The sequence below is a fragment of the Paracoccidioides lutzii genome (genome assembly GCF_000150705.2).
Source record: "Paracoccidioides lutzii Pb01 unplaced genomic scaffold supercont2.2, whole genome shotgun sequence".
Taxonomy (NCBI): Eukaryota; Fungi; Ascomycota; class Eurotiomycetes; order Onygenales; family Ajellomycetaceae; genus Paracoccidioides; species Paracoccidioides lutzii.
The window spans coordinates 435,755-461,053 of NW_015440948.1; the positions used below are offsets into that span (position 1 = coordinate 435,755).

The 25,299-nt window shown below is 46.2% G+C and overlaps 10 protein-coding genes across 10 annotated transcripts; 4 read left to right on the forward strand and 6 right to left on the reverse strand.

Annotated features, from left to right (window-relative positions):
- Positions 1 to 2,717: 2,717 nt before the first annotated feature.
- On the forward strand, positions 2,718 to 4,576 carry PAAG_11170 (hypothetical protein; the record flags this gene model as incomplete). The annotated part of the gene is made up of 3 exons (XM_015846866.1): positions 2,718 to 2,835; positions 2,907 to 3,064; positions 3,140 to 4,576. The coding sequence occupies 3 exons, from the start codon at positions 2,718 to 2,720 to the stop codon at positions 4,574 to 4,576; spliced, it is 1,713 nt and encodes a 570-aa protein (XP_015703473.1).
- A 34-nt stretch (positions 4,577 to 4,610) lies between these two features.
- On the forward strand, positions 4,611 to 5,981 carry PAAG_11171 (hypothetical protein; the record flags this gene model as incomplete). Its single annotated transcript, XM_015846867.1, has 2 exons — positions 4,611 to 5,453; positions 5,523 to 5,981. The coding sequence occupies 2 exons, from the start codon at positions 4,611 to 4,613 to the stop codon at positions 5,979 to 5,981; spliced, it is 1,302 nt and encodes a 433-aa protein (XP_015703474.1).
- A 985-nt stretch (positions 5,982 to 6,966) lies between these two features.
- PAAG_00775 (small nucleolar ribonucleoprotein SNU13) lies at positions 6,967 to 7,526 on the reverse strand (the record flags this gene model as incomplete). The annotated part of the gene is made up of 3 exons (XM_002796870.1): positions 6,967 to 7,178; positions 7,272 to 7,418; positions 7,505 to 7,526. 3 exons carry the CDS (start codon positions 7,524 to 7,526, stop codon positions 6,967 to 6,969), a joined length of 381 nt encoding a protein of 126 aa, XP_002796916.1.
- A 1,254-nt stretch (positions 7,527 to 8,780) lies between these two features.
- On the forward strand, positions 8,781 to 9,234 carry PAAG_00776 (hypothetical protein; the record flags this gene model as incomplete). The annotated part of the gene is made up of 2 exons (XM_015844132.1): positions 8,781 to 9,028; positions 9,198 to 9,234. 2 exons carry the CDS (start codon positions 8,781 to 8,783, stop codon positions 9,232 to 9,234), a joined length of 285 nt encoding a protein of 94 aa, XP_015700913.1.
- A 601-nt stretch (positions 9,235 to 9,835) lies between these two features.
- On the reverse strand, positions 9,836 to 10,150 carry PAAG_11172 (hypothetical protein; the record flags this gene model as incomplete). The annotated part of the gene is made up of 2 exons (XM_015846868.1): positions 9,836 to 10,038; positions 10,108 to 10,150. The coding sequence occupies 2 exons, from the start codon at positions 10,148 to 10,150 to the stop codon at positions 9,836 to 9,838; spliced, it is 246 nt and encodes an 81-aa protein (XP_015703475.1).
- Positions 10,151 to 10,502: 352 nt separating this feature from the next.
- Positions 10,503 to 14,949, forward strand: PAAG_00777 (ankyrin repeat domain-containing protein; the record flags this gene model as incomplete). The annotated part of the gene is made up of 9 exons (XM_015844133.1): positions 10,503 to 11,315; positions 11,375 to 11,486; positions 11,553 to 11,621; positions 11,680 to 11,856; positions 11,920 to 11,944; positions 11,998 to 12,603; positions 12,672 to 13,306; positions 13,447 to 14,156; positions 14,212 to 14,949. The coding sequence occupies 9 exons, from the start codon at positions 10,503 to 10,505 to the stop codon at positions 14,947 to 14,949; spliced, it is 3,885 nt and encodes a 1,294-aa protein (XP_015700914.1).
- Positions 14,950 to 15,837: 888 nt separating this feature from the next.
- Positions 15,838 to 18,309, reverse strand: PAAG_00778 (member of major facilitator superfamily multidrug-resistance protein; the record flags this gene model as incomplete). Its single annotated transcript, XM_015844134.1, has 8 exons — positions 15,838 to 15,908; positions 15,989 to 16,156; positions 16,262 to 16,670; positions 16,805 to 17,082; positions 17,212 to 17,467; positions 17,572 to 17,961; positions 18,056 to 18,192; positions 18,264 to 18,309. The coding sequence occupies 8 exons, from the start codon at positions 18,307 to 18,309 to the stop codon at positions 15,838 to 15,840; spliced, it is 1,755 nt and encodes a 584-aa protein (XP_015700915.1).
- A 2,825-nt stretch (positions 18,310 to 21,134) lies between these two features.
- On the reverse strand, positions 21,135 to 21,413 carry PAAG_11173 (hypothetical protein; the record flags this gene model as incomplete). Its single annotated transcript, XM_015846869.1, has 2 exons — positions 21,135 to 21,248; positions 21,342 to 21,413. 2 exons carry the CDS (start codon positions 21,411 to 21,413, stop codon positions 21,135 to 21,137), a joined length of 186 nt encoding a protein of 61 aa, XP_015703476.1.
- Positions 21,414 to 22,115: 702 nt separating this feature from the next.
- Positions 22,116 to 22,625, reverse strand: PAAG_11174 (hypothetical protein; the record flags this gene model as incomplete). Its single annotated transcript, XM_015846870.1, has 2 exons — positions 22,116 to 22,323; positions 22,555 to 22,625. 2 exons carry the CDS (start codon positions 22,623 to 22,625, stop codon positions 22,116 to 22,118), a joined length of 279 nt encoding a protein of 92 aa, XP_015703477.1.
- A 1,514-nt stretch (positions 22,626 to 24,139) lies between these two features.
- PAAG_00780 (hypothetical protein) lies at positions 24,140 to 25,251 on the reverse strand (the record flags this gene model as incomplete). The annotated part of the gene is made up of 4 exons (XM_015844135.1): positions 24,140 to 24,252; positions 24,336 to 24,616; positions 24,736 to 24,817; positions 24,933 to 25,251. 4 exons carry the CDS (start codon positions 25,249 to 25,251, stop codon positions 24,140 to 24,142), a joined length of 795 nt encoding a protein of 264 aa, XP_015700916.1.
- Positions 25,252 to 25,299: the final 48 nt, after the last annotated feature.

Sequence of the window (25,299 nt, forward strand, 5' to 3'; positions counted from 1 at the left end):
TGTTTTATTTTTTCACATCAAATGGGGACGGGAAAAGCGGAAAGAAAGCAGAGCGGGCAGAACAAGGTCGATTTGAAAATGGGAATCTGATGTTGTTATTTGGCGTGCGGGCTTGGGTTTCTCAGCGGAATGCCTTCTCTCCCAAGGCGTGTGTCTTTGAGCTTTTCACTCAAATAAGGGTTTTTTTCAATTGGTACAAGACACCAGACACCAGAGGGGTGGATGGAGTTTTGCGATTATTTTTTTCTTAAATTATTTATTTGCAAGAGCGATGAGAATGAACGGGTGGCGGAGATATTATTTCTTTTCTTTCTTTTCTTCCAGTCTCCCCCCAGTTTATTTCTTTCACTGATTAAATGTGTGTTGATTGGTGGTCCCTATCAAGGAAATTCTAACACTCAAATGTCCAAAGTTCCAGAGAAGCGGGATGGAAAGAGAAAGAGAAAGGGAAAAGATAGCCGTCTTTCCAAGTTTTGCGACTCCTTTTTGTTCTTTTATGACAATAACATCACCCTTTTACCCTGACTATTTGCTTTGCTTTCCTGCTCTCTTGCCTCCGTTTCTAGCGACTTGTCCTCTGCTCATTTTGAGTCTCCCTTAACACTTAACCCGCCCCTCTCCTCCCTGTTCTTTTCTTATCACCATTCGTGTTTCCCATTCCAATCCCCCCCAAAGCCATGCCATTCCCCCATATGTGTTCCATCCCTCCTCAGGTTTTTATATCTTATTTCATTTCTGCTACAATGGTTTCCCTGTTCTTGTTCAACCCTTCCCCTGCTCGCCTCCCTGTGCAGCTACGTCTACCCATTGTGCCTGCTATTAAAACACCTCTCATTTGTTCCAACTATTCCCGTTGTCCACATTCCCAACCATGCTGGCAGTTACATACGGTTTTACACTCCCCAGTATTTCCCCTTAAAACCCTACATAGGTTTTTAGTTGCGTCTGTTATCGATGATCAATGATAATAATGCTCGATATCAATTATTACCTGATTTTTAGTTTAGAGTAGTTTTATACTTGATTGCTGGCCTGTAGATGGAAGGACGGCCTGGGGGGAATATATGCATATGCATATGCTGTGTTTCTAGTTCCAGTTATAATTCTAGTGCTTCTTATCCATTCGCATTATTGGAATTTGTCCAGCTGTCCGTTTTAAATTCCGGCTGTTGATATGCTGATATGTCCTGCTTGTTCAGCGGAAGAAGGCTGAGTTGACTTGTGTTGATGCAATTAGGTTTTCTTCTCCTTTTTCAACTATTTTTCTCTTGACGAGAAGGAAGTAAGAGAGGAGAGGGAAGCGGAGATGAAGTGAGAGGAGGAAGATGTCGAGTGACGAAGAGGCTGGTATGGAGTACATTCATATCAAATTGATCAGCTATATATATCAACATATAGTCCTGTATGTGCTCTGGGTGAAAGGGGCTTCGGAATGGAGGGATGGAAGAAATTTGGTGTGCTATTATCAGATACCAGGTACTATATACTATATTAATATTTCATTTTGCTCCTTTCTAAAAATAACATTTTATATTCCAAAGTGGTCGGTTTTGATCGTAGGTTAAATATGGATACGAGATAGTAGCACCAACCCGTATCAAATACCCAAGTCCTTCTAAGAAACAGAGAAACGTCACGTGGTGGTAGGCTGCGACACAATGCGCTGTGATTGGGTGAATTTTCTACGATACGATACCGTACGTGTCGGGTATGATACTTCCCTCTTCCAAAATGTTCTAGAAGCGCGGTAACTTCCGAAAATTACACCCTATGAAAAGACCACGTTTACGGTTGACGGTTTAGTAAGCTATGACATAATAACAAAGTTATATCCAACCTCCTGCTTCGATTCTTAGCAGTTAACGGATATCAAACAGAGATGGTTTGAGATATATGTTTGCAATACGGCAACCTGGAGTGGAATTGGCATTGAGTTGTTAGGAGGGAATTTGAGGTAAACTATTGCTTATCGAAGCATTGAAGCTGCTGCAGGTTCCCAGCATCGGTACTTGTTGTGGTTTTTGACTGTGCGAACTCGCGGATCTTTTCCACTACTACCACATACTGTACACTGCTGAAACCCGAGCTAGCTGGAACGGCAATAGCAGGAGGAGAAAGGAACGAGAAGGGGAGAGAAGATAAATAAAAAGGAAGAAGAAACTGTTCGTCAATAACGGGGATACGGATGTAGATGTTACCAGGGTGGCATATATTTCTTTTTATTTAACTTCGCGCCACTCCGTGCTCCTCCGCATTATTCTTCTCTGTCGTTTTATTGTTTTTTTTTTTTTTTTTTCTTGGACAGACTTCCAACTGCGCACTCTCTTTTCTCCAGACGACTTGCTGGGGATACCGAACTCGACCTTCGCATTGGCGATACCTACGCTTTTACCCTCCTTTAGCTTATATATCCAGTTATCTACGACTACTTCCCAACTTGCGCAGTTAGCTTGGTCGCTCGGTCGCTCGTTCGTTCGGCGGTGGCGCAAACGTTAAAAAGCAAAAGCGGACAGATATACAGTGCCCACCCATTCGTTCATATCTACTATAACGATTAAGATTGAAATACTAAAGAGAGCGCTTGACCTTAACCTATAGAACGTGAGAAAAGGACGACAAGACAAAGACAGATTACAAAGAAGAGAGAAGGAAGGAAAAGACAAAAAGGGCATTGAAACGGGGTAAGAGTCGAAGGAAAATACAGACAAAAAACGCTCATGGAGCGCTCGTATCTCTTTTCGTCGGAAGATGTCCTGGCACATTTCTCCGTGACGGAGGAGGCGGGGTTGTCTAGCGAGCAGGTGCTGAGGGCGAGGGAGGTGTATGGAAGTAACGGTATGTCCATTTTATCTCTTTGCCCATTAGCGATGATGTGTAATTTGTGATTGCTAATATACTTTCTGCAGCCCTTCCGGAGGAGCCCCCGACGCCGCTATGGGAACTCGTACTTGAGCAGTTTAAAGATCAACTTGTGCTGATTCTTCTGGGGTCTGCGGTTGTGTCTTTTGTACTGGCTCTAATGGAAGGTGGAGATGATTGGACGGCGTTTGTCGACCCAGTTGTTGTAAGTGATAACTCTCCCCTTCTCCATCTATGCTCTTCTACTTTTCTGCACGTATCTGACAATGCTTTCATATAGATACTCACTATCCTAATCCTCAACTCCATCGTCGCAGTGTCGCAAGAAACCAGCGCGGAAAAGGCCATCGCTGCACTACAAGAATACTCCGCGAATGAAGCTAAGGTCCTTCGTGACGGACACTTGCAACGCATTAGGGCGGAGGAGCTGGTACCTGGTGATATCGTCAGTGTCGCCGTTGGCGATCGCATCCCTGCCGATTGCCGTCTGCTTTCTATCCAATCCAACAGCTTCCGCGTCGACCAGGCCATCCTGACCGGTGAGAGTCAGAGTGTATCCAAGAGCACGAAGCCTGTCAAGGATGCTGAGGCTGTCAAGCAGGATCAAATCAATATGCTCTTCTCTGGCACAACGGTTGTGACGGGCCATGCGCATGCGATGGTTGTCCTGACTGGTGCCGCGACAGCGATTGGAGACATCCACGAGAGCATCTCGGCGCAGATTTCGGAACCCACGCCGCTTAAGAAGAAGCTGAATGACTTTGGGGATATGTTGGCCAAGGTCATTACGGTGATTTGTGTGCTTGTTTGGCTGATTAATGTGGAGCATTTTAATGACCCCGTACATGGCAGTTGGACGAAGGGGGCGATTTATTATTTGAAGATCGCAGTTTCTCTGGGTGTCGCGGCGATTCCGGAGGGATTGGCTGTTGTTATTACGACGTGTTTGGCGCTGGGGACGAGGAAGATGGCTGCTAAGAATGCGGTGGTTAGATTGTTGCCGTCTGTGGAGACGCTGGGGAGTTGTAGTGTCATCTGCTCCGATAAGACGGGAACACTGACAACAAATCAGATGAGTGTGGAGAAGATTGTGTATCTCAATGAAGCAGGGGATGGTCTGGAGGAGATAAATGTTGAAGGAACCACCTTCGCGCCCAAGGGTAGTTTGAAGAAAAATGGTCGCCAGGTGGAAGATTTGGCCGTTTCATCGTCTACCATACTTCAGATAACTGAGGTTCTGGCTCTCTGTAATGAGGCCTTGTTATCCTACGATCAAAAGACAGGCGCATATTCTAGCATCGGTGAGCCAACTGAAGGTGCTCTTCGCGTGCTAGTTGAGAAGATCGGAACCGATGACCCAGAACTGAATAAGAAGATCAGACAACAACCTGCATCAGAGAGACTTCACATGGCCAGCAAACACTACGAACATCGCCTACCCTTACAAGCCTCATACGAATTCTCCAGAGATCGCAAGAGCATGTCTGTCTTGGCTGGCGAGGGTAACCAACAAAAGCTCCTCGTAAAGGGTGCCCCTGAATCGATCCTGGAACGTTGCTCCACGCCCTCCTTGTCCCAACGGACCAGAGTCGCTTTGACGAGCACACACCCAGCTATCTCTCAGGAAGTCGTGGACTACAGCAACAGAGGCCTGCGTGTCATCGCCGTTGCCTCCATCGACAAATATCGCTCCAAACCCCCTCCTCCACGCCGCTGAAACATCCCAAGAATACGCCCAATTGGAACAAAACATGACCCTAATCGGCCTTGTGGGCATGCTCGACCCTCCCCGGCCCGAAGTCGCCGCCTCCATCCGAAAATGTCGTGAAGCTGGCATTCGCGTCGTCGTCATAACAGGCGACAACAAAAGCACTGCTGAATCCATCTGTCGCCAAATCGGCATTTTCAGCCCCGATGAAAAGGACCTTCGCGGAAAGTCGTTCACGGGCAGGGAATTCGATGCCCTAAGCGAAAAGGACAAGATTAGAGCCGCTACAACCGCCTCGCTCTTCTCTCGTACTGAACCAACGCATAAATCTAAGCTGGTCGACATATTACAGTCGCAGGGTCACGTGGTTGCCATGACGGGCGATGGAGTCAATGATGCGCCGGCCCTGAAGAAAGCGGACATTGGCATCGCCATGGGTTCTGGCACAGATGTCGCCAAGCTAGCCGCCGATATGGTTCTAGCTGATGATAACTTTGCCACCATTGAGATTGCAGTTGAGGAAGGAAGGACCATCTACAGCAACACGCAGCAGTTCATTCGCTACCTCATCTCCTCGAATATTGGTGAGGTGGTGTCGATTTTCCTCACTGCCGCACTGGGGATGCCGGAGGCGTTGATCCCCGTGCAGCTGTTGTGGGTTAATCTTGTTACGGATGGGCTGCCGGCGACGGCGTTGTCGTTTAACCCGCCTGATGGTGATGTGATGAAGAGACCGCCCAGGAGGAAGGGTGAGGCGCTCGTGGGTGGCTGGCTGTTTTTCAGATATATGGTTATCGGCATTTATGTAGGAGTTGCGACTGTGTTCGGGTATGCGTGGTGGTTTATGTTTAATCCTGCAGGGCCCCAGATTTCGTTCTGGCAGCTGGTGAGTTCAATTCCCTTTTAACCCCTGTTATGAACTTTTCGTTTTTATCTGACAGATGAAACAAAACAGACACACTTCCACAAATGCGCTACCCAATTCCCCTCCATCGGTTGTGAAATGTTCACAAACGACATGTCCAAGTCCGCCTCGACAATCTCCCTCTCCATCCTCGTCGTCATCGAAATGCTCAACGCCATGAACTCACTCTCTTCCTCCGAATCCCTCCTCACCTTCTCACTTTGGAATAACATGATGCTCGTCTACGCCGTCATACTGTCCATGGTGTTGCATTTTGCGATCCTCTACGTGCCATTTTTGCAAGGATTATTTTCGATTCTGCCGCTTGATAGGCAGGAGTGGATTGCCGTGTTGACTATTTCGGCTCCGGTTATTATTATTGATGAAGCGTTAAAGTTTTTGGAGAGAAGGTTGGTTGAGAAGAGGGCTAGGGTTGATGCGGCTTCGCCGTCATCGCCAGCGCCGGCAGGGCAGTATCAGAATGGAGTGGCGAAGGTGAAAGCCTTGTGAGAAGCTGACATGAGGTGAGGCAATCGGATGGCGCCGATTATCTAGTGTATGCTTTTACGTTTGGTGATGGTTGTTTTGTCATTAATCTCAAAGCATGAGGACAACAGGGAAATTAATAAAGAAATAAATAAGAGGATATACCTGCACACCGGCTCATGCACTGTTAGGTTTTTGGTTGGTTGGATTGGGCGGTTTATTGTGGCATCAATATCTTAATATCTGTTGTTTCCTAATTGTTTAGTTGATGAATAGACCAGCAAAAATCAAAAGACAGAAAAGAATTAAGGAGGCGGATGAGGGTTGGGGAGACCAATTCTGTAAATACAGCATCCATGGTTTTTTTAGGGGTGGGGAGTCTTCCTGTATTGTACTCTTCTGATGGTTTTTGTTGTTCTCATCTTTTTTCTTGTTCTTGTGTGTAGCTGCTTTATCATTTCTACTTTTCCTACTTTCCCACTACTTTCGTCCTTCAAATGATGCATATTTCCTGACTTCTCATTGCTGCTTTCTATTTGCTTATATTACATTAGACACATTAGATAGGCAGAGTGCGAAAAAATAAAGTCACTACGTGTAATGGAAATGCGACGTGATTTGCTGAGTGAGCTACGCAGAGGCTGACGGTATCAACCCATGGATCTCTATTGAAGTTATCCTGAAGGCAACGATGGGGATAACAGGAAGGATAATCATAATTCAAGATATCCCCATTTCTTCATATCTGAGAGGACCAAAAGAAAGTAAAAAGTTAATATTTGAACAATTATACTGGTGTTTTCGATTTTAAAAATCCTTCTATTCAAGAATTTTGCCCAGTAAGTTCTTTGTTGACAAGATACATAACAACCGTAAATGAACGGTATTTTCCCTTCCACTGCGAGTCTAAAATAACCACAAGAAGGGCAGACCATATATCCCGCATCGCTGCCAGTTCCATCAGCTCTCCTGCTTTTGAAATCGGAAGGTCCAGATCCAGGCACAGAATCTAAATCATCAATCTCTCGACGTTATTTTTCAGAGTCTGAATCTGCGCATTCAAATCGCTGGCTTCATTGGTCGTGATGCTAGCGGCGATGACGGAACGACTGACTCCGCACGCACGTCCAAGAGCCATCTTGCTGGGCACATACACGTATGGCACGTTCTTATCCTCAGCAAGCAGGGGAAGGTGGAGGAGAATCGCGAGAGGAGTGGTGTCTACAAGAACAACAGAAATGGTTGGTTAGGACTTCTTCTAAAGCGGAAACGGAGACTTCCAGCATGGGCGATGGATGGTCAAGCCTATCTTACCAGCAGCAAGAATGACAATTTCGGAGGTGCCGCGGTTGAGCGTCTTGGTGGCCTCGTTGGCGCCTTTTTTAAGCTGGCGATAGTGGGAGGCTTGCTGGACGAGATCCAGGATTGTCTGGGTCATGGCTTGGTCCGCAAGTGGCCATGCTAGAAATTTGAAATATCTGTCAGTATAGAATGTCCCGGAACACGGTTGCATCTGAAAGAGGTGATGTTGGAGCTGGATCGCATACCTGCACTGGTCTGGTCAGACATGACGGCTGGTGTCCTGGGCCAAAGAGGAACAAGGATATATGGAATGGTTTGTTTGTTGAAGGGTTCACGGCCAGGAGGTCTTTGCGCAGCGGGGTGGCTCGCCCTTTGAGAGTGTGGGGAATGGGAATTTTCTTGATTGAGGATGCGGTTGGAAGACTGAAGATTTGATATGAAGCATCTGGGGCGGCATGAAATTTCCCAGGAGGCTAGTTGGATTGGTTTTCCGGGACAATTATTTTCCGGAAACCGACACCAAGCGCTAAGCGGGAACTCTAAAACCTTATTTCAACGGCGGACCCAGAGTTGGTTGGGCCTTGGAACATCAGCAGCGCGCTCCCGAACCAAGGCTGCATGCCTATAGTCATGCAAAGATCTGGATTCTCGTCAATGGCTTCTTTCGCGCCAGGCCTGCATTGACTGGTGAGCCAGGTTCATAATCACCCTGGCACGATTATAGATAACCAGGAAGAGAGTCTTGGAGGATAACGTTGTTGTCTGTAAAACTAGCTAGCCGAGATCTAAATTTTATAGATGTATATAGTAACTATATTAGGGAGGCACATGATTAGGGTCGCCGCAGCATCCGCTGACACCCATGATGCGCCACTCAACTAAGCTCTGCTACCACACGTCGCTAGCTCAGCTCAAATCCATCAAATCCGCAGGTGTAAATTTGGTGAAGGCCATCCATCCCAGTCACAAAACTGAACAATATGGCCCTGGCAAAGCGTTAAAGAAGAATCTATGGTGACTGGGATCTATTTACATGCTGGATTTGATTCATCATCTCAATTTCCTTTTCCCACATCATTCTGTTGAAATGTTTGTCAAGGGCCTCTTACAAGCATACCAAGCATCGTCACTGCGAACATCTCAGAAGTGAGTCACAACTGAAAAAAAAAGCACCCTTACCCAGCGTTCTTTGCTTCAGTAGAATGCGTCCTGGTTTAGGGCTGTGTGTTCTGATGTGATGTGGACAGCTGTTGACCCTGTATTATATCCATGCCAAGTCGGCCAAAAGGTAACCCGCCATTTCCAGCTGTTCCCGTGAGAAATTGCCTTGACATCCTTTACGTATTGATCCAGATGTCCTTGTTCTTAGGGACAGCGATCTAAAATTCGAGACTTTCATGGAATTTAAGTTACGATCTCTCCAATCTTGCTATCTGGCACTTCATTCTCGCCAAGAATCCATGTATTCTTCTCCCTCCTGGAGGCTGTGTCACCATCTATATATGGATATAAGCAACGATCATGTTCGCGTTTGCCATCGTAAAGACACGGACTCATTTCACAGTAAAACAAGAGAGTCGGGTGGGACAGCAGACAACACAGGCGAGGGACAAATGCCGCAGCCTTATGAGGAGACATCCACCAATGGCAGTTGGCAAGCCCCATGTTTCTCCTGGCAAGCATTGCCTGGAGGTTCATTATTGGCCTGCTTGGTTGCAACAACAAAGGCTGCTGGAGGCAGAATCCCAACTGGACAGGGCAGTGAAGGAGTGCGATGCAGTCAGAAGACGGTGCAATTTTATAAATGAGTTGCTGGGCCTTCAGTGAACAGGAGTTGAAGCTATCCAACAACACGATTGTAAAACCATTCCGATGGAGTTGTTTGAAGTAGCAGACTAAAGCCTGATTGCACTGACGTCCCCGCTAACTCCTAAGAAGGTGGAAGTCGTACACGTCGGAACAGCGACATAATTGACGGGGAGCAGTCATTCAAGCAGTCGAGGCATGCCAGTCGAAAACCGGGTCTCTGCAAGACATCAAAACCTGTAAACAACAGAACTGGGGTCCAGTCGACCGCAAGGGGGCAAGGACTATAAGACAAGCCTTGCCAACACCGTCTTCCCCTCAAAGCTGGAAATAGGTTAAAAATTGCCGTGCTCCCGAACCGGTGCGAACGTCAAAGGCATCACCTCATCGAGTATACTGCCGTCAGCACACTCCTGGTGGGCAATCCATCTCGACACAGGACGGTTCTAGAGGTTTAATGTAACGGAAAACTAGTTGACATGCAGAAACCCGCGGCCGATACAAACTGCCATGCAACAGCCAGAGGATCGAGGACATGGTGGAAAAGGGAAAGACTGCGCCACAGATATGCAGCAAATACCAACACAGACAGTATCTCTTTTGTATGCGTTGTGAGAACTGATTTCTCTCATTCTCGGAGATCACAATATAACCTTGACTTGTCAAATCGAAGAAAACCTCACCCTGATTAGATACGTTAGGACGAAAATGACAAAAATGACGAAGGATGCCTAATTTGCGTTTCGACGACCCACATCCAATAACCATTTCTAGAACCTGTTACTTGATTCCTGATACGTCCTTTTGCGTTGGAGGCAATACCCTACTTTGAGGCCAGCACCAAGTTTCGTAGTCGACATATGTAAGCCTCCATGTCCGATATTGCATAAAGGTGTGGACGTCGCGATGAAAGTCCCATTTTCATCTCCATCATTTGCAAGCAACACGTTCGGGCGACCTCCGATGTTCCGCCCTGGAGAATCAGGTATATCGGCCAATGGTTCCTGCTTTTATCTCAACCAGCCAAATCCATGGTGAGAACCAATAAATCTAGCCTTAACGACAATCTGCTCGTCGACATCCATTGTACTAATTCAAAGAACGGTTGTGGTGTAACTTGTAAGAACCAAGCAGGGTGGTTCAGCAGGGGCGCCTCACTGGTTAATTAGTTAATGGACGACGCCAGCATCCTCATTGGTTCGATTTAATCACTGTCAAATGCGGAGACGAAACGAGCCTTCACTGGCTAATCAGAGCATGGCGCAAGTTGTTCGACAACGCCTCGCCGTTTTGCAAACCGCCGGGGGAGCCTAAGGCCAAGGCCTATGCAGTGCCTCAAGTGCTATCTACTACTCGAAGCTAACCGGACGACGTACTACAGCAATCGTATTTCATCATATCTATTGCCAAATTTATTACAGCTATTGACAACATTCCATGACACCGGCAGCAAACAATTTGAGTCATCTGGATTATACGATCGCATGGATATGTGCGCTCCCTCTGGAACTCGCCGGTGCCGAGTTGATGCTGGATGAGAGACATCCTGACCTACCAACTAGCCAAAATGATGACAACACCTATATTCTGGGGAGAATATGCCCTCGTAATGTCGTAATCCTTTGCCTCCCATCAGGTATCTATGGCACGACCGCAGCAACGGCCTTGGTTACTCAAATGAGGTCTAGTTTCGGGGCAATATGCTTTGGCCTGATGGTTGGCATAGGAGAAGGAGTGCCCTGCAAGGGATTCGATATTCGACTGGGCGATATAGTGGTTAGCAAACCTACAAGGGAATTTGGAGGGGTGATACAATATGACTACGGCAAGACAATCCAAGACGGACGGTTTGAACGTTTGGGATTATTGAATAAGCCTCCACCAGTGCTTTTGACGGCTGTCGCTCGACTGCAAGCTGCTCATAAATTGAAACCAAGTCAAATACCGACCATCCTTTCTGAAATTGCTGATAGCAATCCTTTTTTGAGTCACATCTTGGAGCATCCCGGTGAGAACGTGGCGGACCTTTTGTTTGAATCCGACTATGAACACTGCGAGGCTCTAAATACCTGCCACGACTGTGACTCCAGCAGATTAGTGAAACGCATTCCCCGAGATGGACAGATCCCCGTTATCCATTATGGCCTCATTGCGTCTGGTAACCAGGTGATGAAGCATGGACGGACAAGAGACAAATTAGCTAAGAGAGGCGTTCTCTGTTTTGAAATGGAGGCAGCAGGTCTAATGGATGTAATTCCATGCCTAGTGATTCGAGGAATTTGCGACTATTCAGATTCCCATAAAACAAGAAATGGCAAGAATATGCCGCAGCGATAGCGGCAGCATACGCCAAAGAACTCCTCTCCGTCATCCACGCTGTCCAGGTCGTGGATGAACCAACAGTCGGTTCATCAAATGATAGTAAGTTTCCCGTCTTCAAACAGGAATCATGATAAATTATGTAGGCTGACGAAGGACGATTGCTAGTCTATCACTACAAGAACAAGGACCTTCGCGATATGAAATGGTCACAGAGCCTACCAGTTCGCCAAGAACGTGCGAGGACCTTCTGTAGATATATTGCACCCAAAAAGCGGGAACTGACATGTTGCAGGGGACCAACTTGACGATTGGCTCTTCGACCGACACTCGGATTACGATCACAATAGAGTTCATCGAAGGCTTTGTCATAAAAGACTTCTAGGCACCATTGTATGGTTCTTAGACCACCCGGATTTCAAAAAGTGGTCTACTGGGAACACTGTCTCCAGTCTATGGTGCTCTGAGAGGAGTAAGATCATGTTTGTTCGCGCCCATACTTAATTTCAATACTGATATGTAATCGTTCGTTTAGTTGGCTCTGGCAAAACCGTGATAGCGTAAGTTCTTGAATGTCTATATATCTCTTCTGGAAAGTACTGACAGGGAATAGAACTTCTGTGATAGAAAATATGAAATATCGTTCTTCTGGTCCCCGCTCTACAACAGTCTTCTTCTATTGCGAGAATGAGCACCAGGAGTCATTGCAGGCATCATACATTGTGTCTAGTTTTATCAAACAGCTGTGCGAGCACCTCCGTTCTACGTCCCGACCCTTGCCAAAAAATATCGTTCAAGATATCAACAGGTTCTTTGGGAAGAAGCGAACTGTGCCTGACTTTAACGATCTGGAAAGTATTTTTATTCACCTATTTCAATATGCCCATGATACAACGTATATCTTAGATGGATTTTATGCGCTTGACGAGACAAATTGCGTAAGGATTTTGAAGTTTCTTCGATCATTGTCCTCCGAGTCCTGTACGCGGCATGGTTCTAAATGCATGCTGCTAAGCAGGGAGCAAATCCCAGGGTTCACGAACATCTCTACACTAATTCCCGGAATTCGTCAGATATCGACATCTTCCAATGTTATGCAAGATATTCAGACATATATCGAAACGACTATCGCTGACAAGACGATGTTCAAAAAACTTACAGACGATCCTTCATTGATAGATGGGATTAAAGAAGTCCTGTTAAAAGAGTCCTCGGGAATGTATGATCCTGGCACCCAACTTTCTCTGCGTCTTCTACATGTGGATACACTAATCTGTACTGTAATAGGTTCCTCTGGGTTTATCTCCAGCTGGAGATTGTATGGGAAACCTGTTTTACAGAAGCTCAAATACGATTGGCATTGAAGCAACTTCCAAAGGACTTGAAAGAGACATATCATCGTTGTGCTGAGAGAATAGCCACCCAGGACGACATCGCACTAAGAGTGCTTAAATGGGTCAGCTTTGCAACCAGGCCACTCAGTGTTGAGAAACTGAGGGAAACAGTGGCGTTTCCTTCGTCGGACACTAACTGGGATCCAGAGAAAATACCGCAGCGGGACTTCATTGCTGGGTGTTGTGCAAATCTCGTGGTAGTTGATCCGATTGATGGCCGCGTACGCTTTGCGCATCCCTCAGTAAAACCATATTTAGAAAGCGATCGAGGGCGTTTCATCGAAGGATACCCTGTCACTGCAAAACTAGGGGAGGTGGAATGTGGAGAATATTGTGTGACTTTATCTTTCATTCTCCGACTTCGCCCTCCAGCTAGACAAGTGCAAGAACGGAACTGTAAAGGTCACGGTTCCTTCCCCGGCGTCTTTCATCGATGGAGTTCTCGGTTCCTCGTTCATCAAGCCTTTCCTCTGAGCGCCGCGGCGTCAAAAACCCTCTGTTTCTCTGCGCATCCCAAAGACATACCCAGTCACGGCGGCTGATCGGACGAAATATAAACTCCTCGATTATGCCATTGCTAATTGGGCCATCCAAACCAAACACATGACACGCTTAACCACCAAATCATATTCCTGGGAAAACTTTGAGCAATTTGCAACAAATTCTAGTGAAACCTGGAACTTCCACTCTTGGATATCAGGTGGCCGTTCATCACGGTCCCGTCTACATGGCCTCTTGGGGTGGGCGGTCAAAGAACAGCACGAAACCTCTTTTATTAATCGCTCTAAAATCGAAAGAGGATTTGGAGGCTATCTGCGATCTGCCACGAATTAACGAAAAGCTTCCTGCGCTCCACCTTGCATCGAATCTTGGTTATTATGCAATTGTTAAATTGCTATTGGAAGTTTGTAACGTAAACACGCTAGATGCAGAGGGGAATACTGCCCTACATTACGCTGCTACCAAAGGCCATATCGGTATCGTGGAGATAATTTCATTCCGAAAGGGATCGAAACTAGCCATCCCATCAGCGTCTGGACACACACTGCTCTGGTTAGCTGCCAGCAACGGATTTGAGGATATTGTGTCGATGCTAATTCGAGCACGGCCCAACGATGTGGAATTCAAAGGAGCGAATCCGCAAGCGTCGCTCACACCGCTCGCAGAGAGTGCCAAAAATGGGCATTATGCGGTAGTGGAAGTTCTTCTGGCATATGGCGCTAACGTGGATGTTAAGGACCTTTCTGGCAAAACAACCCTAACCTGGGCTGCGGTGATGGGACATGAGGCGGTAGTGAAGATACTGCTTAAACACGGCGCGGATCCTGACCAAAGAGATCAGAACTTTTCCACCCCACTATCATATGCTGCTGCTTTGGTAAAGGGGCAGGAGGCAATTATGAAACTGCTGCTTGAAAAGAATGTTGATCCAGACTGAGGATATATCTCGTCGCACGCCCCTAGCGATTGCTGTTTCTTCAAGAAAGGAGCCGGAGGCTATCGTGAAACTTCTCCTTGACAGAGGTGCGCGCCCTTGTCATAAGGATGTCGATGGCCGTCCACCCTTATCGAGGGCTGCAATGAGTGGGCATGACAAGTCTATAAAACTAATGCTTGAAGGGGATTTTGACTGCGATGAGAAAGATAAAGGTGGCCGCACACCACTGGCATGGGCTTCTTTTCATGGACATGAGAAGGTGGTAGAATTGCTGCTTAAAAAGGGGGCAGACCCCGATAGAAAAGATTGTAATGGGCGTGCACCCGTATCAAAGGCTGCGAAAAGGGGCCATGTGAGCGTTGTGAAGCTCCTGCTTGAGAGCCGCATCAACCCTCTCAATTGCTCCAAGGACCACGATGAATACACGCCTCTGTCATATGCTACACGAAACGGACATGTGGAGGTAATGAAACTTCTCCTTGAGAAAGGCCAGTATGGATGTAAGAAAATGCCAAAACAGGACGTCCTTTGTTATGCTTCAGAAAAAGGTCTTGTGCCACTGGTGAAGATGTTGCTTGGAATGGGGGTTGATCCTAATGGAGTAGCCCAAAATGGTTCTAAAGCCTTGTCCAGGGCATTGGAGACGGGACAAGGAGGAATAGCAAATCTGCTACTTCACTTCGGTGCATCCATGCATTTTCTCGCAGACCCAGGGGAATATTCGGCTCGTTGAGTTTTGGAGTGAGCTCCCATCCTGCCTGAGTTGGGAAAATAATGGCCACCCAAATGGTGCCTACTGTTGTGGGTACCAGGAATATTTTGTATATAAAAAAAAAACACATATCGACCATATCTGTATATATGAGGATTTCTTTGATCTGCACAAGCTTATCGACATATTATGTATATCCTATTCTGTTTTTCATATTGTCCTTTCTCACACTTGCCTTGTCGTCAGTTTTACAGGGCCGCGTATGAATGAAGATAGTCGCTTTTCTGAAAAATCCCGATCATATAAATGCAAGTGAATAGAAATAATGAACCGGATGAATATCCATTTTACTACTTTCACATAGAAAAAAAAGGGATTGCTTATTAGAGATAACGGCAAAGGGAAAAACAAACGAAACATTGATAACAAAAGTACGAAACCGACATTGGATATCAAGGGTAAAAAAGAAACAACGAAATGTGACGTATTCATACAGAGTACAGCCGAAATACAGTTGCACAAAAAACCCGCTAAAAATTAAATACAACAATCCGATCATACCCAGGGGTATAAAATAAAACAAGTATTCCGCATGAAGAAAACAAAGTAAATGCGGGGGGAAGATGAAGAAGAAATGAGGACACAACGAAGAAATCAGAAGGGAGGACAAAAGGACAGGAAGTTGATTCTGTTTATTAGATATCGTCAAGGGAGTATTGGGTTGTTATGTAGTTGGCGGGGTTTAGATCTCGATATACCAATAGGCGGCGGAAGGTAGATATTATTTGTGTCGTTGTGGTGAGTGGTATTAAGAGGGAGAGAAGGATGGGATGATCCATTTTTCCTATAGGTGCCCGCGAAACCAGGGTTGAAGAAGTGCGAAAGGATTTCGATATGACAGGTTACTTTTCACCACAGATTTAGCATCTTGAGGATATCATGTCGATGAAAGTATGAGCGGTTGCGTTTGCCAAAGATGTCTGTTTGCATAATTTAGCTTAATGCGGCCACATACGTAGGGACAGATAAAGGGGGAATGAAAATATGAAACAAAACGTACACATGGGTATGCTCAACAAACACACGCAAACCTGAACACTACCTATGGTGAGGAAAACCGTTCTCGGATTCGCGAGAACAACCCAGTCGTAGGCGAAGTATGTCAGGATGAAGCTGAACATGTTTTTGAAGACGAGCAGGCAGGTGAAGGCTTCGACGGCGATTTGGCCTGTGCATTCATGCGTCAGTCAATGCTCGTACAAGCACCGTGCAAGTGCACATGGAAGGGTGGAAAAAGGCGAATATGAGAAAAAAGAAGAAGTGAAACACATACGATGCGCGTCAACAACATACAACGCACTTGCCACAGCCCCCATGACCATCCCCACAATGATAAACGCAAAAAACACATCTGGAACCACATATCCATACTTCGCCACATCCGACGAGGCGAACGCAAATCCATAAAGCCCAATGCAGCCAAACACAAGCTGGAACAGGACCAGCACGATTCGAAACTCAGGCTCGTACACGCCCTTATTTAGCTTTATGAGCAGTTTGGCGCTCCAGTCCGACAGGAGGCCGGAGAGGAGGAGGCCGCATATGGAGCCGACGAAGGCGCCGGTGTAGAGGTAGCCGGTTTCGACTTCTGTGAACCAGAGCGGGGGGCCAAGGAAGATTGCGGCGAGGACGACGCCGATGAAGACTGTCCAGCCGATTAGGACGCCTTGGATTAGACAGGCCTGGGAGGGGGTTAGTTGTGGGAATAATGGACATGGATTGGGAACCTGGGGATGGGTGGAGTCGGGCAGGGGCGGGGATGTAGTGGGGATGGGAGGTGGTGGGGAATAAGGTTATATAATAAATAAATACTCACCCATAGGATTCCTGGGTGGAAGAACAGGGGTATTGGGCGAAGGAGGAGTTTCCAATAACTCTCGTCTGTCTTGCGGCCGTTGAAGGGTTTCAGTGTTTGCCAGTATGTGGTCTTAGATGGGGTATTGGGGGCTGCTGTTGCTCTTTCAGCATCAGCAATACCATAGCCATTGCTGGTGCTGTCATCACCTTTGGCCTCTTGTTCTCGATTTTGTTCTTGCTCCAGCTGTTGGTCTTGTTCATGTTCCTCTTTAGACTCGTCCCCGGACTGTCGGGTCGCTGACATTGTCGTTGTCGACAGGCCAATGGCAGCTTCTTTACAACTCGCATCATGATCTTCGGGTATTTCAACAGCAGCTGTGTCAGGGGAAGTCTCGGTCTCAGGAGCGGGCGCATTTGCCGCAGCACTCGTAGGAGCCTCTTTAGGCACTCTTGTCCATGAAGTCTCCCCCTCAATATCCGTATTAAAGTGGTCAGGTCTCCTGAAAGCCGTTTCAGGCACGAAAAAGACGAGAAATGGCAAACAGACGCCAGAGAAGATGGCCAGGAGATAAAACGACCATTCCCAGCCCAGTGAAGCGGTGAGTTTCCCGACGATGACGGGGGTTAGGAAGCAGCCGCCGAATAGGGCTACGTTGGACAGCGCCATGCGTTTGCCGCGTTCCTGGTGTCGTTAGTATACATATACATATACATATATATATATATATTTTGTATGTAGATGCAACTCAAAGAAACAGCAATCAGAGGGAAGAACATTTTGCATACGTGCACATAAAACAAGTCCCCAACGCTCGCATTAACCAACGCCTCAAACGGCGCCAACCCGATGCCCTGAAAAATCCTCGCCCACAGCAGACTCGTATAGGACCTGCGACTAGCCCCTCCCCACGCGGAGCTGACTATCATAATCACACATCCTAGCAGGTATAGATGGCGTTTCCCCCATACCCGTGCAGAGGGGACGAAGAGCAAACCGGCCACACCCACGCCACAGAGATGATATCCCGTCAGTAGGGCTGCTTTTGTGAAGCTAATTCTGAAGCCAATGGCGATGGTTGCGGTGTTTGCAGCCAGCAGGGGGCTGGTTGTTGCGCAAAAGACGGAGGCGAGGGAGAGGATTGCGAGGATAGTGTCGCGCTTGTGGAGGGGCCAGTTCTGCATTTTGCATCAGTCATTTAGTAGTTATTGGTATTTGGCGAAGGAGGGAGAATTTTTTTTTTTTTTTTTTTTTTTTTTTTTTTTAATTTACCAAGGGGTCATTTGGGTCGTCGCTGGGTTGAGGGACGAGGATGATGGGGACGGGACCTGAGCGGTCGTATTTGAGGGTTGGGATGGGGCCGAGCTGTTCTGACGTGCTGCTGTCATCGTCGAGGATAAAAGAGGTTCCTGGAAATTATTGGGTTTAGTACATTATGTAGCTATGGATATACGTTTAGACGGGAGTTTATCTTGTTCACCTGGGACGTGCTCGTGGCGGGAATCCTCCAGGATCCCAAGGCCCATGGTTGCGGTGCGGCTTAGGTTATTTTTGTAGGGATGGCAGATGTGGAAAAAGAGAGAAGAAATGTGAGGGGGTCACCGCAGGAAGAGGCTTCTTCCCCTTGTCCTGGGTTCACAGTATCTAACAAAGATCGAGATGGGGCCGTGTTGTGGGGCCGTGTTTAGGGGGTGGTTGAGGGGGGCAACCAAGAGGCAAAATAAGATCAGAGAGATCAAGTGCAGTTGTTCGATGGAAAATATCGGATCGGTGGAGTCTTGTGTGAACAGGAGATGCAGATTTTTCGCAGTCTGCCGGAGGAGGATATCTGCATCTGCAGCAAGTTCTCTTTTGGAGATCTTCTACATTTCTGAACGTAGCTCACTCAACGAACCGAATATTCGGCTTTGAGGTGGCTGGCCAATGGGATTGATTTATCATGAAGTTGTTTTGCGAGAGGAATAACTTATCAGTTACCAGGTCCAATTCGAGTTGTGTGTTGCCTTGACAAAACCAACTCCACAAGATGATAATATTCCTGTTTTCCTCACGGGCACAACGGGCTCTAGGTCATTAAACCCAGATCGACCCCCTCAGACATAGTTTTCTTCACAACCAGAGAGACCGTGGATAATCCCAGCTTCCCCGGTATTTCGCCCCGCGCGAATAACCTATCCCTTGCAAGAGGATTTAATTTTACTTTGTGGTTGTCCCTGTTTCCCCCGCCTCCCTTCTCAAGCCGAATCCCGACTGGCGTTGCAGTGCATTGCATTCCATATCTTGCAGTTAGCGGTCATTATATCATATCATATTGTTAATTGACTCTAGCAGACTACACCCTACTCTCCCTCCGTTGAATAACAAACTATGTTGATGAGAGCGGTTCCTGTTGCGGGGAGAATTTGAGCGGGGCTCTCTTATGGCGGACAGTTCCAGCGTTGCTCTGATCAACTCCAACGCAAATAACCTGTGAAGAGCTCCTTATTTCAACTTGACTTTCTTAGTGACTCGCTCAAGATATTTGCCCCTATGGCAGTTGAAACTGGACATGGCTCTATTGAAAAAGATCTGGACAAGAATATGATCCTGATAAATGTGCTTTCTGCACAGCTGAAAATCCTGAGCATATTTGGTGAGATGCCGTTAGGACAAACGCAGAAGAGTAAAACTTTTGAAAATATATATAATGAAAAACTTCATTTGATTACGCTTTTCTACATTGAATTAGATAGAACTTTTTGATTGATTCTATATTAATTGAAACTGAAGTGACTTGATATCATAATCGCTGAACGAATCATATCATTCAGCTGGATATTATTTTAATCCTCTACTTATATTCAATATCAATATACCCAGTTACTTTTATTAGTTTAAAGTTTGTCACAAAAATTTAAGCAAATTCTATCTCTGTTTAATTTATTAAATTATATGACATTTTATGATTTCTCTCCAGTTTATTAACTACATGCCAGCCCATATGCTCAGAGCCTCCAATTGCTGGGTGTTGCCCAGTCCCGCATGAAAACCCGGACGCCCCAGGAACCAGTGCGGGAGAGCAGAGAGATCATGAAAGAAAGAAAGAAAGAAAGAAAAAACAAAAACAAAAACCTGCAAGGGAAGAAAGAAAAACGGAAACAATGGTGAAAACCAGTCTGCCGCACCGGGTTGCCGAGCGGACGGTTGGACAATACCATCGGGAGCCTAGAAACCGGTGTGAAGCAACACACTCCGCCCTCTGACTGTCCAGGCCTGGGCCAGGGCCTTCGGACGGGCGGAGGAAGAGCGTCGTAGGGAGCGAGGCCGGGTTTTTATATAGATCGAGCGGCGTCGTCAGGGCGGCGTGAAATCCCCGAAGCGGCCAACGGCCATGCCGCAACGGGCAGAGTGGACAGGCACAGGAACAGGCACAGGCACGAAAGATGCTCACCTGCTGGTAGTTAACAGATTTACAGCAATAATCGTTGTAGTGTTGATTGATTATTTACCTCTTCACTTTACGTACAACTACAAAAATCAATAGTTAATTACCACTGTGATTCAGTGATCTCAGTAGTAAGATTTCTTAAAAAAAAAAATCTCTAAAGTTATAGATGGCCCCTAATAGACAAAGTAATTCATATGAAGTAGAAGATGCTTCTCTTCAGCATCTATAAGAATTGGATAGTAATAGAGCTTGCCTCCTTTCTGAAGACCTGCTGTGCTGGTCTTTGAACCTCTGCAGCAACACAACTCAACAGATACCATAATTTTTTTTTTCCCAACCCGGGTGTGTAGAGGCTTTGATTGCAACTTCAAAACATTAAATACTACCTATATTGTCTTCGTTGACTATATCACGCGTTGATGAAGTTGAGGAGTAGAAGATTTAAAAAGGGTCATCACACATGGCGTTGCGATGTAAGCGCGCAGAAATGGTCTAAATCAAAATGATTATCAATGTCGACTATCCGAGGCAATGGTTTATCTAGCCGAATAACTAGACATGATATGATAGCTTGAACGGTATATCGAACACTCCTGAGTGCTCAGGCATCTCAATGAGGGGAAACGGGTATGATCCCTGCGTCTTGGTTGACATCGCAACCAAGGGGCGGGACACAACGCTCCTCGGGATAGTTATATCTGCTATTTTTTGTTCAGACGGACAAAAGGATCATGTGGAATAAATGATGCATCCATCCATTGGGGGGAGATTTTTATACGCGAATTGCGGGGTTGAAAAAGGGCTTGATGGATCGAAGCGGATAGGAACAGTAGAGAGAGTATTTTTCGCACCACCAGACCGGATTTTAGGGCCAAAAAAATTTTCCGTGGTTAAATCATCCGCATACTATTGACAAGGATATGTTTAGGCCTCGGCGAAATAAGGAAGAACTTGGTGATCCTGATCTCGTGGTCCGTTGCTGATGGAGGTCGAAGCGGAGATGATTGGTGGGAGGTTTCTGCCAAATGACATCATGGGCTGAAACAAATATAACAGTAAGAGAGAATAAAAAAAAAAAAATAAAAAAAAGAAAAAAAAAGGAAGGATTTTCATTTCTCTTTCAACACGGACTTTAGCCGCGTGGTGGATTTTGCTTTTGCTTTCGCCGCTCAGCCCATAGGGCGCAATTCTCCATAGAAGCATTGGAAATGCAAGGATGATGATATGGCAACAGGGAGGAGGTCTGTGGTTTTCATGTCCTGTCGACTTCAGACAGAGGACCTAACCTAGGGAGTGAGTTGGCACCATGCGGCCAGCAAAGAACCTTTTTGTTCAATGTATGAAGTAAGATCATCATTCCCATCCAGCCAACTTCAAAAGGGCAGATAGCAGCACATGCCCAATGAATGGATTCTGCCGTTGTCCAGAATCCGAATTTTTTGCCATAAAAACCAGACAGTAGTTGAGCAAAATTTTTCAGTGGAGAAGCTGTCACCTGCCGCCAGAATAATCAGCAAAGGTGTATGTAGAAGTGTAGAAGAATGAATGTGCGACAAAAACACCAATTTTCGTCTAAATGGTCCATAACACCATAGGTGTCGCCCTGTCCTTGTCAGACAATTGATAGAGTTAGTGATAGCAAGTTGATTCAAACTGAAGTGATCTGGTTTAAAATAAATCGGCGTTGCTCCCAGTAGAATGGCGCTTGAAGCGCTCATCCTGCAAGCAAGGAATGTGACCTTGCTCAGAAAACTAACTATTCAAATATTACAATTACTTCCAGGTAAAGGTTTTCACCAAATGTTAGGCGCAGTTTAGTGGGTGCAGTGCTCAATGTTAGCGGGTCGATCTCTAGAGCTGCCCCTTACCAATCGAATTGTCAGTACCCCGTACTGCCCAAGTGCATTACAACCACCACTGCACGCTAGGGAGAGCGGTGCAGCCGTATTGTCCTGTAATCCAGGATGGCCGTGGAGATCGCTCTTGGGCTGGGCAGGCAGACAAAATTCCCTCATACGGGGCAAGCAATCCCTCAGAGCTTTTCTCCTCAGCTTCGCCTCCCTGCACGCTCACCTCGTTCAAGTTAGATGGAAGCGCGTGATTATTTTGCAAACTGTTGGTTAATCAGGTAGTTGTAATACACGCCTGGCAAAATCAACGAGTGGGAGAGGGGTTCTCCCTGTTTCAACTGATGGGTTCCTCGATTGTCCTCATTTCATCGATCCACCCGCGCATGAAGATAAGAAACCGAAAAGAAAAAGCGGCACAAATCAGCGGATCCTGCAGAGATGTCTGACTTTTTTTTTTTTTGATTTCTAGATTCCTGTCCCGGAATACTCCGTACTTAATCTCAGGTTTCATGTTGTGCTCCACTCTTCCCGTGTCAAATATTATTTGCGAGCCGGCGGCAGGCATGGCATGTTCTTTTGTTCTTCCAGTCAAGTTTAAAATAGCGGTTTAAGAATCTGCACTGTCACTTCCCGTCATGCTCGATGTTATTCCACAGATAATTTTTTTTTTTTTTTTTTTTTTTTTTAAAAAAAAAAAAAAAGCTACCCAAGAGGTTTCGTCAGCCAGGGGTGGCAGGCAAATTAGCAAATAAGTTAGATAGTTGTCGACGGCAACAGGATACCGAGAAAGCAAGGAAGAGAGAAATCAATCCCCATGGCAGACGATGACAAAAGATGGAATCAAAAGCAAAAGGTAAAAAATATTTCATTTCAATTGGAACTCTCTGACGGGGAAACAAGCCCGCGTCTCCCGCACTTGGCACTTGCTTGAATGACAAGCGGAAATCATAACGAGAAGACCATGCATGGCCCATGAGAAGAAAGTGCCTCAGGTAAATTATTTCATCCTTGCATTGAACTTTGGGATTTGGATGCAACGATCTTTAACAAGAGCCGGAATCTTGGTAAGTTTATCACTTAGCGAGCTGGAAGGCGGCGGGCCGAAATTTCCCCTTAATTGAGTTTTTGAGTCGATAAACCAGTTAAACTGCCTTTGGGAAGTTTGGGATCCACTAACCAGAGAAGAATACAATGAAAAATTAACTAGTTAATTAGTGAGTTAACTAACTAGTAGTTTAACGAATCGAAACTAACTAGTTAGCTAATAACTGGTTCGATCAAGAGTAATAATCTCCCAGAGAGAGACATTTGATGCCGTATTCCCGTTTCTATAGGTTGAAGGCAACAACGTCACTACTGAGACAGAGAGTGTCTGATATGCTTGTTGTTGTTGTTGTTGTTGTTGTTGTTCAAGGACCGGCCAAGCCACAACCGGGAACTCTCTTCCAATCGGCGCTAGTGTTATTTATTTGTTTATTTTGTTTCGTGCATACGCAGTTATTTTAAGCTTATTGAATAGTTGGTTGTATCTAAAATGGGACATCCCGGTTTTCAAGACGCTGGGCAGGTATACTAACGCGCCCCTTTTAGGTATCTCCAAGATGTCTGCTGTGCGCGAAACTGAGGGCATATTATTTGGCTTTGATTCAAGAATATTAGGATCTCGCGCAGTTAATATAACGATGAACTATATCATTCTGCAGAGTTTTATTTCCATTGCAAATATCAGGGTTGCACAGCTGTCACCATCGAGACATGCAAGTAGGTAAGCCATGCTTGGCGGCTATGCGATGGGAAGATAGACAGGATGATAGATAGGATGACCATGCTCATTTTTATTGCTGTTTCTCCTTTTCAACAACATTAGCATATGTCGCGTAACTAATTTTGGCCCAAACTTATGGGCTGTGGATCCCAAGAATGATCGATCTTTCAGCCAGGCAAATCTGCAAACTGCACCGCGAGGCTTGGCTGTTACAGTGCTCAATTTTAACGATAGTACGAATTGTCTTGAACCTTTCTCTGAGAAGACTGATCTGGAATTTTGTTGGTCTTTTACAATCTTTGGATATTTTTTCGTCACTGCAGCTGTGATGTTGAGTGTGTTGGACTACGTGTCGGGCTCAGGATAACACAAGTCTTTTGGCAGGAGGATTGTTTCTCCACTGTTCCTGCGGGGATGCTCGTGATACCTGGATGGGAATCGTTAGTTATTTGTTGCTTCAACACGTTTAAAGTTAGTTAGTCCGCTGGAGGTGTGGAAATTGTCATCCACATGCTTTCAACTGAGGGGTAAACCACGATGCGACATACGGCTGAATACTGGTAACATTGATCATGACTGATGACGCTCTGCTCCGTGCTGCGGGTGGAAACTCAGAAAGAAGAAGATGGAGAATATGCGGTGTCCCTCTTCTACGTAAACAAATTGCCCGTAGCTGGTGGTTTATTCCGGTCATGCTTGGAAACAAGAATAGTAATCGCAGCCCGGTTGTGGTTGTGGCGGGTTTGTCCATGTCTTTGTCATCCTCAGTGTAACTCCGGTATCGGGTAATACTGTATAATAATGCAAGTAGCAGTATTAGTAGCTGTGTGTGTGTGTGTGTGTGTGTGTGTGTGTGTGTGTGTGTATGTACCGTACCGTACCAAGTTGAGCCCTGATGCACAGCGCTCACCTGCCCAAAATTCCAAGCCAAACAGAGGAAGTCCCCAATGGGCCAACCTTTGCCCAAAACAGCACCGAGTCAGGGCTCAGGGCTCAGGGCTCAGGGCTCAGGGTTCGGCTTAGTCACCCCACCCCTTCCTGCCTTCAAGAACTGCCTACTCGCCCTCTTTTTTCTTCTCTTTTCTATCATTAAATCTCTTCTCTCACCTCTTCTATGCGTTACACCTCCGAATACAGCCCTCATCAGACTTCGTTTTACCTGCAATTCTGTTACCCGTCTTCTGCTTTTCATTTGAGCCCTGTGTTTCACGGCCTCATCAGGCTTGTTGGTGAGTCGTGTCCGCGCAGTGTTCCAAGCCAGCACAGCAGCAAAATTTGGTTGTTCTACCGCGCTCTGCTGGTGGCAACAGTGGGCTGACTTGGCGGTTCTGCCGCCTCCTGTCCCCTTTGACCGCCCAGCCAGACAACCTTCCTCCACAAACCGAACCTCAGAGTGCCAGCTGTTTTGGCGGTACGAGCCTTGCATTACTATCATTATTATTCATTGGAAAAACTACCCTCTTTGCTCCTTGCT